Source organism: Myxocyprinus asiaticus, chromosome 49 (genome assembly GCF_019703515.2).
Source record: "Myxocyprinus asiaticus isolate MX2 ecotype Aquarium Trade chromosome 49, UBuf_Myxa_2, whole genome shotgun sequence".
Lineage (NCBI taxonomy): Eukaryota > Metazoa > Chordata > Actinopteri > Cypriniformes > Catostomidae > Myxocyprinus > Myxocyprinus asiaticus.
Window position 1 is genome coordinate 3,798,670 of NC_059392.1, and position 15,270 is coordinate 3,813,939.

The window sequence follows — 15,270 nt, forward strand, 5'->3', positions numbered from 1 at the left end:
TTTCAAGGAGCACAATACGACGATACTTGAACAAAAATGAGCTGCATGGTCGAGTTGCCAGAAAGAAACCTTTACTGCGCCAATGCCACAAAAAAGCCCAGTTACAATATGCCCGACAACACCTTGACACACCTCACAGCTTCTGGCACACTGTAATTTGGAGTGACGAGACCAAAATAGAGCTTTATGGTCACAACCATAAGCGCTATGTTTGGAGAGGGGTCAGCAAGTATTGTGCTCCTTGAAACAACCACTGACTGGCATTTTCAAGGCTTTGGATATCTTTTTATATCCTTTTCCATCTTTATAAATTTCCATTACCTGGTTACGCAGGTCTTTTGACAGTACTTTTCTGCTCCCCATGGCTCAGTATCTAGCCTGCTCAGTGCATCCACGTGAGAGCTAACAAACTCATTGACTATTTATACACAGACACTAATTGCAATTTAAAAAGCCACAGGTGTGGGAAATTAACCTTTAAGTGCCATTTAAATCAATGCCAAAATTTCACAATTTCTGCCAGGGTATGCAAACCTTTGAGCACAAATGTATATGTATATATATATATATATATATATATATATACACACAGTGGTGTGAAAAATTGTTTGCCCCCTTCCTGATTTCTTATTTTTTTTGCATGTTTGTCACACTTAAATGTTTCAGATCATCAGACAAGTTTAAATATTAGTCAAAGATAACACAAGTAAACACAAAATGCAGTTTTTAAATGAAGGTTGTTATTATTAAGGGAAAACAAAATCCAAACCTACATGGCCCTGTGTGAAAAAGTGATTGCCCCCTAAACCTAATAACTGGTTGGGCCACCCTTAGCAGCAACAACTGCAATCAAGCATTTGCGATAACTTGCAAGTCTTTTACAGCGCTGTGGAGGAATTTTGGCCCACTCATCTTTGCAGAATTGCTGTAATTCAGCCACATTGGAGGGTTTTTCGAGCATGAACAGCCTTTTTAAGGTCATGCCACAGCATCTCAATAGGATTCAGGTCAGGACTTTGACTAGGCCACTCCAAAGTCTTCATTTTGTTTTTCTTCAGCCATTCAGAGGTGGACTTGCTGGTGTGTTTTGGATCATTGTCCTGCTGCAGAACCCAAGTTCGCTTCAGCTTGAGGTCACGAACAGATGGCCGGACATTCTCCTTCAGGATTTTTTGGTAGACAGCAGAATTCATGGTTCCATTTATCACAGCAAGTCTTCCAGGTCCTGAAGCAGCAAAACAGCCCCAGACCATCACACTACCACCACCATATTTTACTGTTGGTATGATGTTCTTTTCCTGAAATACGGTGTTACTTTTACGCCAGATGTAATAGGACACACACCTTCCAAAAAGTTCAACTTTTGTCTCGTCAGTCCACAGAGTATTTTCCCAAAAGTCTTGGGGATCATCAAGATGTTTTCTGGCAAAAATGAGACGAGCCTTAATGTTCTTTTTGCTCAGCAGAGGTTTTCATCTTGGAACTCTGCCATGCAGGCCATTTTTGCCCAGTCTCTTTCTTATGGTGGAGTCATGAACACTGACCTTAACTGAGGCAAGTGAGGCCTGCAGTTCTTTGGATGTTGTTGTGGGGTCTTTTGTGACCTCTTGGATGAGTCGTCGCTGCGCTCTTGGGGTAATTTTGGTCGGCCGGACACTCCTGGGAAGGTTCACCACTGTTCCATGTTTTCGCCATTTGTGGATAATGGCTCTCACTGTGGCTTTATAACCTTTTCCAGACTTATAGATCTCAATTACTTTCTTTCTCATTTGTTCCTGAATTTCTTTGGATCTTGGCATGATGTCTAGCTTTTGAAGATCTTTTGGTCTACTTCACTTTGTCAGGCAGGTCCTATTTAAGTGATTTCTTGATTGAGAACAGGTGTGGCAGTAATCAGGCCTGGGTGTGGCTAGAGAAATTGAACTCAGGTGTGTTAAACCACAGTTATGTTTTAACAGGTGGGGCAAACACTTTTTCACACAGGGCCATGTAGGTTTGGATTTTGTTTTCCCTTAATAATAACAACCTTCATTTAAAAACTGCATTTTTTGTTTACTTATGTTATCTTTGACTAATATTTAAACTTGTTTGATGATCTGAAACATTTAAGTTTGACAAACATGCAAAAAAATAAGAAATCAGGAAGGGGGCAAACACTTTTTCACACCACTGTATGTATATATATATATATTAGTCTGCACATATAATGTGTATAGTACTGTACTAAGAGTCTCCACACATGTTCTGTTATTTCTCTGTTTGGACACTGCAGCGCTATTATTGAATATTTTTCTACGCAGGTCTTTTATTGTGATACAATCCATCTCAGATTTAACTCCACCCCAAAACGGCACATAGGACCAATACAAACTCTGACTGAATGCTTTACATGTCACTCAAACAACTCTTCCTGTCTAAGTGGGAGGTTCTTGGCCAGAATAAACTGCAATGTGGACCAGACTTTTTGCTATTTAATCAAAGGTCTGGCTACATGATGTTAGAAAAAGGGGGTTTCTGTTGATCTCAAAAGACCCACCAAACAGTCTAACGCTTCCAGTGAGGTTTGCTGCTTGACTGCCGTCTCTATCCAATTCCAGAATTCTCTCCATGAGGTTACCATAGCAACGTCTGCCATTGCCAATCTGCTGAGCATTGCAAAGGCATCTAAAAGAAACAAACGTCTTGGTTTATTGCCCTGGCCTTAATCGAGCATTTGAGAAAAAAATTATATTTATAATGAAAACCACAGAATTACTCATTAACACTGATTTCTTTAAATTGTGAATAATGCAGCATAGAAATCTAATGCATATAATGAGCCTTATGTTTTCACCAATAATATGAGAAAACATAGTAATTAACAGATTTTTATAGTACTTTCCACAATTGAGGTGTTTTTCTCATGTTTTCCAATTTTTTTTCTACCTAGGGGGTGCCATTGAGCAAATCTGAGTTAGGGTTAAAAAATAGCACTCAGGAAAAAAAGTGTCTGGTTAAAAAAATAATTATTATTATTTATAGGACTTAAAGCTAATCAAGCCACATTAATGATTAAACAAATATTTTTGCTCACTAGCACCAATTTTCTTTCTAGTGCACAAACCTAGGCATCTTAGATTTGTACCAAATATTTTCTTTTTTTTGCAAGACAAACATAATTGTAAATGAGTAAATCTCTCAAAAACATGTCCAGGTTTATTTTTAGGAGCAATATATTGCTCAAATAAAAAGAAGCCTATTTTAGGTGTCTCAAAATGCGTTTTAAACCCTTGTGCACTTTTTGGCCATTTTTGACCGAAATCAATTTTGTTTCTTTAATAAAAATGGTATGCTTCATATGAGTGGCTCAAGGCTTGGTTACTTTTCCTACATTTGTCATCTGAACAGACAAAAAAAGTCCCCCTCAGTGTCTATGGTGGTTATGGCCATGATCGTAGTCAGCTTACCTTACAGAAATAGAGGGATGTGCCCAACCTCTGTATTCCTTGGGATATCTCTTCTGTTCATTAAAAAAATATTAACTTCTGCATTTTTGATATTGCTGAAGGTCTTTTTTAAATAATTCTGGTAACCCATAAGTAATGAGTCAAGTGTTACCACCTAAGTATTATTTTAAAGTGAGGGTCATGGTAACGCATGATTAATTAATGAGATCTTACTGTTTCCTTCCTTGGGAATTAAAGGTTATCTGGACCATTATTCTAAAGTGAGGGTCATGGTAACACATTATTAATTAATGAGATCTTACTGTTTCCTTCCTTGGGAGTTAAAGGTTATCTGGACCATTATTCTAAAGTGAGGGTCACGGTAACACATTATTAATTAATGAGATCTTACGGTTTCCTTCTTTGGGAGTTAAAGGTTATCTGGACCATTATTCTAAAGTGAAAACACATTATAAACCATTCAAAGTAACTGAGGTGTTGTCAGTTAGTAATGAATACTCAAGTGTTTGTTCCTACATTTTATTCATTTAATCAAACAGATAGTTAACAAACATTTACAGACATTCAAAAAACTTTTCTGGCATTGAATTATGAATAACTGAAATAATTGAACATAATTGCATAGCCTTCAAACATTTAGCAGGATAGTGCTTCTAATGGCTGGTGCTCACGGTTACTACATGTTTCAAAAGTCTTACCTCTCAACATAAAGTAAAATAATAAAATGTCTAAAGGACAAGTGTGTTGATCTCCACAAGACTTCAACAGAAAATGAAGAGAAAACCGGCATGCAGCATGAGGCCTATTCCACATGTGTACTTCTGCCCTAGACATCCCACTCCGTAAATACGTACAGTTTTTATCAAATTAATTTGACATGTTTCCTCCCTTGTCTATGTTCGGTCTGAACAGAACAAAATGTATGTTAAAGTTTACCGCGTGCAGGCGGAGCGACGGGAGGGTGGAATAAAAATCGCACTCACTCTTCTTTAAGTTTCAGCATTGAATATGGCAAACCCTGTTTGGATTAGAAGTTTGATGGACGTGACACTCATTCTTTTTTTTCATTGGATCCATTAAGTTACTCAGGAAAACAAATGCACTTCACATAAAATTAAACACTTCTTGTAAGATTAACCTACAGTATCCATAAATAAAAAAATAATTTTAAAAATGTTTTGTAAAAAAAAATATTGTGTATATTCAAGTGTGTATTCATTAATTAATAATGCGCTACCATGACCCTCACTTTAAAATAATTAGTAATTCCTTCATGTTTATGTGGTAACAATTGACTCATTACTTATGGGTTACCAGAATTATTTTAAAAAAGACCTCCAGCAATTTCAAACCTGCTGAAGTTAATAATTTGTGATGAACAGAAGAGATATCCCAAGCAATACACATGCTGGGCACATACATCTGTAAGGTGACTATGATACTCTACCAGACACTGTAGCCATGATTTAGAGAGCTGTTATGTTCATAAATTAATTCCAGCAAATAACACATGAGGCACATGTTTCTCTGAAGGTGCATTTCATGATCATGTTCACAATAAAAACATAATCATTCACATTTTAAACACTTGCTTATGTTTTGATTAGTAATTAATTAGTTATTTTAAGTTAGACATAGTTAGTTGATAGTTCTCAATGAGGAAAATCAAATTCAGTAATTACTGATTACCTAACAATGAACTACCTCAGTCATCAGTTCGCTATTACTTACTGATTAGTTAATCATGTTTCCATATTAGTTAGTAGTAACTAAAGTTTTAATGTATTACTACTCATTAATCCTGCATTAATTCCTGCATAGTTACTTATTAATGACGGACCATTATTATAAAGTGTTACCAGCGATACTTGTGTTGCTCGCGGTCAAATTTGACTAACCATGAATGTGTGGTACTATAACACAGAGCAATTTTGTGTGTGTGTGTGTGTGTGTGTGTGTGTGTGGAATTTGTCATTGTCATGTAAAGTTGTTTACATTGTGTCATTAGCTTCAGAAGCACATTTCCCCCCAAAATCTCATTACTGTCCATGCGTGAATTCGAATGTCTTTTAGTAATTCCCTTTATTCTCAATTAGATTCTCATTATAGTAATTCTTACTGTTTCAAAGTAAAAAAAAAAATTGTTTTCATTGAAATCTGAATAAATTGAAGGCAGTATATCAAATACTACCATGATGTATAAATACTTTATGACTGAAATAAAATATAACTTTTTTTTTTTTCACATTACAGTAATGATAATGAGTTTTTTATTATGATAATAAGAGTTAGGGGAAATGTGCCTAATTGTCATTACTCATAAAAATACACAATGCAAAGATTTTTAATAAGTCCTATAAATAGGCTTAATTTTGTACCTTTGACATGTTTTTTTTTTTACACTTTTTTTTCTTACTTAGATCCTCATTACTGTAAACAGTATTTTTTACTGTATTACAGTACACATTATTTATTGAAATCAGCTAATTAAAGTTGAACTGAAAGTTGAAAAAATTGAAAAGTTCAAAATTTAATAGCTATAAAAATAGGCTTCATTTTGTACAGTACTTTAAACACGTTTTTTACACATTGTACTTTTTTTAGTCATTCCCATTATTTTCACGTAGATTTTCATAACAGTAAAAAAATTTTTTTTAATTAAAATCAGCATAAATTAAACACATACTACCATAATATATAAATATTTTACAATTTAAATAATACTGTATATAAAAAAAATAATTACATTACATTAATGAGAATGAGAGTTTTATTATGGTAATGAAAATCGGTGGGAAATTTGCTTGTCATAAAAATGCAAAAAATCTCAATAGTCCTAAAAAATAGGCTTCATTTTCTTTATGCCAAGATTTTTAGATTTTGGGCTGAAATGTGACTCAGACGTGTTCTTGAGAGGTTTCATGAGATTCAACCAGTCATTAGTGTGCTATTGAAGGAAGTGAAAGTTGTCTTTGTCATGTTATCGTGTCAGAAGCACTGTGTCAGACCTGTGCGTGCCGTCTGAGCTTGTCTCACAGCGAGCACTGTTGTGGCACGAACTCGGCGTGCAGACTGACTTTGCCGTGCAACCGTTGGAAGGATCGGACGACTCCGTTCCGGGAACACAGACACATTTCGACTGAGGAGGAAACACACAAACCATCTTTGTACAATTTTAAGACAAAACTTTTAGGGAGTGCACTAGCATAAAGATTGCCATTGTTTTTGATTTGATTTACCATTTGAATTAAATTCAAAATCATCTTTAGATTGTGATTTTATAACATGCATTCCAGCTCACCTTGGCTGGGCCGATGTATTCACAGACGGTGGAGTCTTTAGGACAGCCTCCATTATCAGTGTCGCAGGGGTTGATGGGAATGCAGTGTTTGCCGTTGCCCACAAATCCGTCTTCACATTTACAGTGAAACTGTCCACCACTGAATGAACATTTTGCGTTTACGTCACAGATGCCTGGTGTACACATACCTGGAATATGACACAGAGAGATGTTAGATCACAGAAATTTGCTGCATCATCTACAACGTGTAAGATTGCGAACTGCACCGTGCAAATTGCACTCAGCGCAGATTTTTGGGCCAATTTGTGTCGTCCTCATGAAGAATTCAGCCCCCCACTGAAATCCTGTCCCCCTAGGACCCCGAAGAGATTTCATTAACTGAAGGAAGTTGTTTTGGGTATTGTACTCGGTGCCTGATAGTAAATCCTACAATATAGCTTGAAGATTTATGTTGTATTAATCATAAAAATACATATATTAATGTCTTGTAAGCTATATATGACATATCAAGATTTAAACAAGGCAACAAATAGTCAAATTAAAAGTTTCTTTGTGTTTTCAGTTAGCATGCTAACCGATTAGCCTGCTATGCTAACATTACATCATGCATTCCCCACTGTTTAATTATCCTATTAAGCTAGGATATTCAGTGTAAGTACTGCACGTAATTATAACAAAATATTACATTTAGTGCTATATGGTAAATGGATATGGTAATGCTGTATTTAGCGACTGTATTTACATGATTGGCTACGGGAGCGTATCTATGTTCCCAGGGTCCTAACTTCCCCGTTTAAATATTCTGTTAATACACATTAACCCTCCTATTGTGTTTGGGTCAGATTTGACCTGTTTCAAGTTAAAATATTTCATAAATATTATCCATATAATATATATTTCATAAATATTAACCCCAACCCCTAACCCTATAAATCTGGGGAAAATAGGACCCTGGGAACATAGGAATGACCCCTTGGCTACAACTGGAATTAGTAACAAACACTTCTGAGAAGGCATTACAAACATCCATGCACAAGTTTGAAGTATCATTCATGTTCATGGCACAAATAAGATTTAATATACAAATTTTTCATTTTAGGAGTTTGTTTAAATCCCTAAACTTCAGTATGAGCAAAAGTAATACTGACTGCAACACTAATAATACAAATTCTGTGTTTAGCAACTATTTGTTAGCATTAGCATTAGCATTAAGTAAGCACATTAAATGTTAACGATAGAATTTTGTTTGGTCCACATTTATTCTGTTGATTAGAAATTGCTCGGAAATTTTAAGCGTTTAAGCTTACAGATTGAACAAATTAACAACTGAATATGTTACAACACAAAACACAATAAATATAATGTTTAGCACTTTAGCATGTAGCATATTGTTGTAGATGTACCTATACATGTGAGTCCAATCTTCTTGTATCCAGGCAAACACTCACATACAGCGTTTGTGTCATCACCCTTACAATATGAGTATGCTGGACAGTTTGAACAAGATGAAGAAACTATAAAGGACAAGAAAAGTGTTGTTTACCAAAATATATTTTTTTGTATTTTCTTAACATGTGAACCCTTTAAAACAGTACAGAGATGGTATAAGATATATACCATAGTCCTGAATGTTTACCATATTCCTGTACCATTGTATTTACGTGGTGATCCAAGGTACTTCAAAGAATACCACAGTATTGGTACATATCCAAAAATACATGTTATTGTCATGGAAAGTGTTCACAAAACCATGGTATTACCTTTGTACCAAAAACATGGTAGTACCATGAAAGTTTTAGATACTTTTTCTACAGTGTACTGAGTCACACAAAAGAATGAGAAATACCATGGTAAAATAAAACCACAGAAATCATTTATTTGATTACCTTTATCGCACTTTGGTCCTGAATATGGCGGTTGGCAGTAACATTCTCCATCCCCGTCTGGTCCCAAGCTACACTTTCCATTTATACAGTTGCACTCTATTACATATTAGTTTTACAATTAGTCAACTAAATCTATTTTCAATTTCATATAAAGGCAGAATGACAAATAACAGACCTGAAAGACAGTGATATCCATAGGCATTCTTATTCACACAGTTCTGGCAGGCAAACCCAGTATATCTCTCCTGAAAAAGTAACAAGAGTGCCTAATTACTGATATAATTCTGTATTATATTTATATTGCACTTTGGAGTACTTGATTCCAATTGGTCACAGCGTTCTGTGGTCAATTGTTTTTATATAATGACTGCTAAACTTCCCGGCAACCATTTTTCTAGATCGCCCTGAGGGGGTTTATTTTCTGATAATGACTGGCTGAATGTACATAGCTACTTTCCAAATAAATCAATAAATCAATGGATAATAAATATAATATTTAGCAGTTATTTATACAAAAATGTTTGACCAAAGAATACCACGATTTACCAATCAGAATCAAGTATTCCAGAGAGCTGTGTAATATTAATAATTCATTCCAAAAAGCATTCATTATCCACAAAATGAATCCATGCAGACTACAGCAAATGATATACATCTCACCATGACAGCAGCTCTGTGTGTTTCTGTTGGGTTTTCTTACAAATGCTAATAAACTACATATGGATGGAATTACTTTGATAAACAACATAAAACAAAACTGAGATGCATTTACCTCACAAACACAGGTGCCGTTCCCTGAGTCACCAGATAGACATGTGCCATAACCATTACACGTCTTTCCTGACCAACTAGGACAAGCTGGAAAAAATAAAGAACTGGTTAGGTTATTTGTTATTCAGTATTTAGCAATTTTCTTGTCCAAAATGACTTATATTAGACCTACATTTATTACCTGTCTGGAGCAACCTGGAATAAATGATCTCGCTCAAGGAATGGTGATCATGAGTTTATAAATTACTCCTAAAAACCTTCCAATAATGTTTGACAACCAGAAAGTGGCCAAATAATTTTTTATTCATTTTGATGTACTATGGAAGCCGAATCCATATATATTGTAATATCAAAAATTGTGACCGACTATATGTAATTGTGACTTTATAACTCACAATTCCAAGAAGTAAACTCACAATAAATTAATAGAAATAAAGTTGCGAGAAATTAAGTCGTAATTGTACCATACAAGTAAGCAATTACAAGAAATAAAGTCACAATTGTGAGAAATAAAGTTGCAACTGTGTGATATAAACACGCAATTGCTAGAAAGTCTAAACTGCATGATATAAATACAAAATTATGAGAAATCGTAACAATTGCGAGCAAAAACTTGTAACTGCTTGTTTACATCACAAGGAGAAAAGACACAATTGCAAGAAAATAGTCACAATTGTGTAATATAAATGCTCAAATTACAAGGAAAAGTGTCAAAGTTGCAAGAAGTTGCAATAGTGTGATGTACACTCCCAATTACAAGAAATAAAGTCGCAATTGTGAGAAAGTCGCAGTTGCGTAATAAAATTTTATATCACGAGGAGGAAAGTAACAATTGCGAGAAATGGTCATAACTGCGTAATATAAATGTGCAAATGACAAGAATTAGTCACAATTGCAAGAAGTCGCAATTGTGTGATGTAAACACGCAATTACAAGAAAGTCACAATAGCGAGAACATACAATTGCGAGAACTAAAGTCAGTTGTGTGATGTACAGTAATGCAATTACAAGAAATAAACTCACAATTGCGAGAAATAGTCACAATTGCATAATAAACACAATTATAAGAAATAGTCATAATTACAAGTACTCGCATTTGTGTGATATAAACATGTAATTACGAGAAATAGTCGCAATTGTGAGAAAAAAGTGCAATTACGTGGTGTAAACACAATTGCGAGAAATAAATTCACAATTGCAAAAATAGTCACAATTGCTTATAAACGCAATTACAAGAAATAGTCACAACTGGAAGAAGTCGCAACTGTGTTATGTAAATACGCAATTATGAGAAATGGTCACAATAGCGAGAAATAAACATGCAATTAAGAGAAATAAAGTCACAGTTGCAAGTAAAGTCGCAATTGTGTGATGTACAGTAAAGACAATTACAAGAAATAAAGTCACTATTGCGAGAAATAAAGTCGCAATTGCATAATAAAAATTTATATCACAAGGAGGAAAGCCACAATTGCGAAGTAAAAATTGCGTAATATAAATGAGCAAATTATAAGAAATAGTAACAATTGCAAGAAGTAAAGTCGCAATTGTGTGATTAAAAATGTAATTACAAGAAAGTCAAAATAGCGAGAAATAAACATGCAATTATGAGATATAAAGTCACAATATCAAGTAAAGTTGCAATTGCATAATTAACGCAATTACAAGAAATAGTCGCAACTGCAAGATACAAACACACAATTAAGAGAAATAAAGTCACAATTGTGAGATATAAAGTCAGAATTACCTTTTTTTTTTCTCTCAGTGGCGGAAACCGGTTTCGATATATAACAGTATATATTGTTCTATCTTTTAAAACCCAACAAATTTATTTTTGTAAAATGATTTGCTTTCTTTAAAATGAACACCACTTGGTTTGATCTAATGCAAAGGCATTTAGACATTTTTAAGTGTAGCTTAGAGCCCAAATATTTTTTGGGGCCACTATATCTTAGAGCACTTACGCAAGCACAGGGGCCCCCAGAAATCCGGACAACACCTTTGGACCGTCGTCACTTTCTCGCAGGTGTGAAAGCACCCAGGAAGCTCTACCTGACGATCCCCTATTTCCACCACATAACTGAAACATCAAGGGACAGACACTTTAGACACAAACTTTGTGAAAATTCAGCTAATCAAAAACCAGCTAAAATTAGCCTGAGATGGTTAGCTGATCCCCTGACTTCTTCAGGCTCATCCATCAACTTATTTTAGATTTGTTTTGCGCACTTTTCAGCTGGTCAGGCTGGGAGATCAGCTTAGTCTGGCTAAAACCAGCATAAACCAGCTAAGACCAGTAAACCATTTTAGGCTGGTTTAGTCAGCAGGAAGGAAAAGGCTTAAGAATGTTGATTGTATAGTCACCTGCAGCCAGTGTTCCCAGCGTTCTTCGATGTTTTCCTGAAACCTCGTGGACAGACGACAACTGTTGAAGCCGCACAGGACGTGCAGGGAGTTGTGTGCAGGACTGTGTGGGGTGTATCGCAACGATTCGATGCCGACTGGAAGAAAAGAAACCCAAATGTGCCAACAACACTCAAAAAAACCCAGTAAAGTCAGACCATATACACTGGCAGAACAATGGAAGAGTTGTGGTCTCAAATGGTATTACCATGGTACTTTGATGTGATTTTAAATGATTACCATATTCATTTACCGTAGTACTGAGTATATATTATGGTTGAATACCATGGTATTACCAAGGTACATGCCCAAAGATTTTATTTCACCATGGTACCATGTCCAAAGAAGATTGCCTTGTTTATGTACATGATATTTACAAGGTTCTCAAAGGCGCTTTTAAGAATACCATGGTATTACCTGCCCAAAGATGCTTAACATATTTATATATTATGGTATTACCATGATACTCAAAGGTGCTTCCAAGAATACCATGCTATTGCCATGGTACAAGCCCAAAAACTTGATATTACCATGCCCAACGAAGATTAACATATTCATATACGATGGTATTTACAGTGTTACTCCAAAGTGCTTCAAAGAATACCATGGTATTACCTGTCCAAAGATGCTCACCATATTCATATATTATGGTATTACCATGGTACTCAAAGGTGCTTCCAAGAATACCATGCTATTGCTATTGTACAAGCCCAAAAACTTGATATTACCATGTTCAAAGAAGATAACCGTATTTATATACCATTGTATTTAAAATGTTACTCCAAAGTGCTTTAAAGAAAACCATGGTATTACCATGTTACATGCCCAAAAGTTTGATAATATCATGATATCATGCCCAACGAAGATTAACATATTCATATACGATGGTATTTACAGTGTTACTCCAAAGTGCTTCAAAGAATACCATGGTATTACTTGTCCAAAGATGCTCACCATATTCATATATTATGGTATTACCATGGTACTCAAAGGTGCTTCCAAGAATACCATGATATTACCATAGTACATACCCAAAAACTTGATATTATCATAGTATCATGTTCATTGAAAATAACCTTATTTATATACCATGGTATTTACATGGTACTCCAAAATACTTCAAAGACTACCATAGTATTACCGTGGTACACACCCAAAAACTTGATAATATCATAATATCATGCTCAAAGAAGATTAACATATTCTTAAATTATGGTATTTACAATGTTATTTCAAAGTACTTTCAACAAAACCATGGTATTACTGTGGTACAAGCCCAAAAACTTGATATTATCATGGTAACATGTTCAAAGAAGATAACCGTATTCATATACCAAGGTATTTATTTACAATGTTACTCCAAAGTGCTTCCAACAATACCATGGTTTTACTGTGGTACATACCCAAAAACTTGATCTTATCATGGAACCATGTTCAAAGAAGATAGCCGTATTCATATACCATGGTATTTGCAATGTTACTCTAAATGCTTCAAAGAAAAACATGGTATTATCATGGTACATGCCCAAAAGTTTGATAATATCATGTCCAAATAAGATTAATATACTCATATACCATGGTATTTACATGGTACTCAAATGTGCTTCCAAGAATACAATGGTATTGCGATGGTACAAGCCCAAAAACTTTATATTATCAATAATAAACTATGGTACAGTTTGCATGGTACATGTCCAAAATAGACTACAATATTAAGATACCATTGTATTTACAAGGTACTCCAAGGCGCTTTAAAAATTACCATGGTATTACCATGGTACAAGCCCAAAACCTTTTTTTATCATGGTGTCCTGTTCAAAGAAGATAACTGTATTCATATACAATGTTACTCCAAAGTGCTTCAAAGAAAACCACGGTATTACCATTTTACATGCCCAGAAGTTTGATAATATCTTGATATCATGCCCAAAGAAGATTAACATATTCATATACAATAGTATTTACAATGTTACTCTAAAGAACTTCCAACAATACAATGGTATTACCATGGTACAAGCCCAAAAATTTGATACTATCGTGGTAACATAATCAAAGAAGATAATGGTATTGATATACCATGGTATTTACAAGGTACTACAAGGTGCTTCAAATAATATCATTATATAGTTTGCCCTAAAAGACAAAGTATTATATTACCATACACAAAAGATAATTACAATATTAATAAACTATAGTATTACCATGGTACATGTCCAAAGTAGACTACTATATACAGATACTATTGCATTTACATGATACACCAAGGCACTACAAAATCATGGTATTACATGTCCAAAATCATTGTTATATAATTGTACCATGTACAAAGATGCTTATCATATTCACTTATTATGGTTTTACCATGTTAAATGTCCAAAGAAGTCATGTTCACATACCATTGTATTTACATAGCAAGGTGCTTCAAAGAATTTCATTGTATTACCATGTTACATTTTACCATGGTACCAAGTCCAAAGAACCATAGTAATACCATAGTACTTTTTTGTAAGTGTACCCCAAATCAAGACAGATCTCTCAATTCAGACTTACCTGAAGCTGTGAACTCCACAGTACCATGAGTCCCACAATGAGAAGATAAGACATATTTGATCCCTGACTGCAAGTCCTCAGATAAGCAAGGAACACAAACTAAAAAGCTTCCCCCTGTGACCAGACACAATTTCTAGCCACAGGACAGAACAGAAACTCTCAAACTCTTGAAAACATCTCCAAAAATCTATTCAGAGTCTCGCTCTCATTTGCTTTCAAGTATTCGCATGTTGACCAGGTTCACAACACAGCGAGAGAGGTTTGATACGACCATAAAAGAGCTTCTAGCTAGATAGAGCAAGGTGAGAAAAACATATTTTCCTGACAGGAAAAACAGCGGATTTCCTTCACTGTGTTTCCTCCATGATGGTTGGGAAGTCTATGTTTGTCAGCTGACAGGACTGCAGGGTTCAGCAGAATTTAAAAAGGGTCAGTTGAGCATTAGCAGATTATTCTTGAAATATTCAGAGATGGCAGTGATGGGGTTAGAACTGAGGTTGCATTGTAAATCAAGGTATACGACCTGTGAGAAAACAAGATACTGAAACTCAGCAATGAACTAGCTGTTTTAATTCGTTTACATTTACATTGGTTGCATATCTCAGACATTTCTATCCAAAATTTAGAAAACAAACCCATAGGTGTTCTCTTTGGGATTTGAACCCACAACCTTGGCGTCAAGTGCATTGCTTAACCATTTGGGCAACTGGAACAATGAAAAGTGATTTAAACAATAAAAAAATTTATAAATCTTTCATTCGTTTTGTTTTAAAGCTTTAGGGAATGTTCTTTAAACTTTGTTTTATTGTGCGTGTTAAAGGAATCATAAAAATAAAATGTTAAAGGGTGAAACTCAACGGTGCATTAGATTAAAATTGGAAAGCAGACTTTCAATACAGCAAAATAAAAAGCA

General features: G+C 34.9%; 1 protein-coding gene across 6 annotated transcripts in view; it reads right to left on the bottom strand.

Annotated features, from left to right (window-relative positions):
- stab1 (stabilin 1) overlaps positions 1–15,246 on the bottom strand; it is a 73,417-nt gene extending 58,171 nt beyond the window's left edge. For all 6 annotated transcript variants that reach the window (XR_007896756.1, XM_051694198.1, XM_051694197.1 and 3 more), the window contains exons 1-10: positions 14,358–15,246; positions 11,769–11,905; positions 11,369–11,484; positions 9,406–9,491; positions 8,809–8,878; positions 8,634–8,729; positions 8,151–8,261; positions 6,748–6,935; positions 6,455–6,585; positions 2,537–2,664 (exon numbers count right to left, since the gene is read on the bottom strand). Coding sequence is in view for 5 of the 6 variants with exons in the window: in XM_051694198.1 (XP_051550158.1) it covers positions 2,537–2,664; positions 6,455–6,585; positions 6,748–6,935; positions 8,151–8,261; positions 8,634–8,729; positions 8,809–8,878; positions 9,406–9,491; positions 11,369–11,484; positions 11,769–11,905; positions 14,358–14,411 (1,117 nt within the window). In the remaining variant the exon portion in view is untranslated. The remainder of the gene's footprint in view (positions 1–2,536; positions 2,665–6,454; positions 6,586–6,747; positions 6,936–8,150; positions 8,262–8,633; positions 8,730–8,808; positions 8,879–9,405; positions 9,492–11,368; positions 11,485–11,768; positions 11,906–14,357) is intronic.
- Positions 15,247–15,270: the final 24 nt, after the last annotated feature.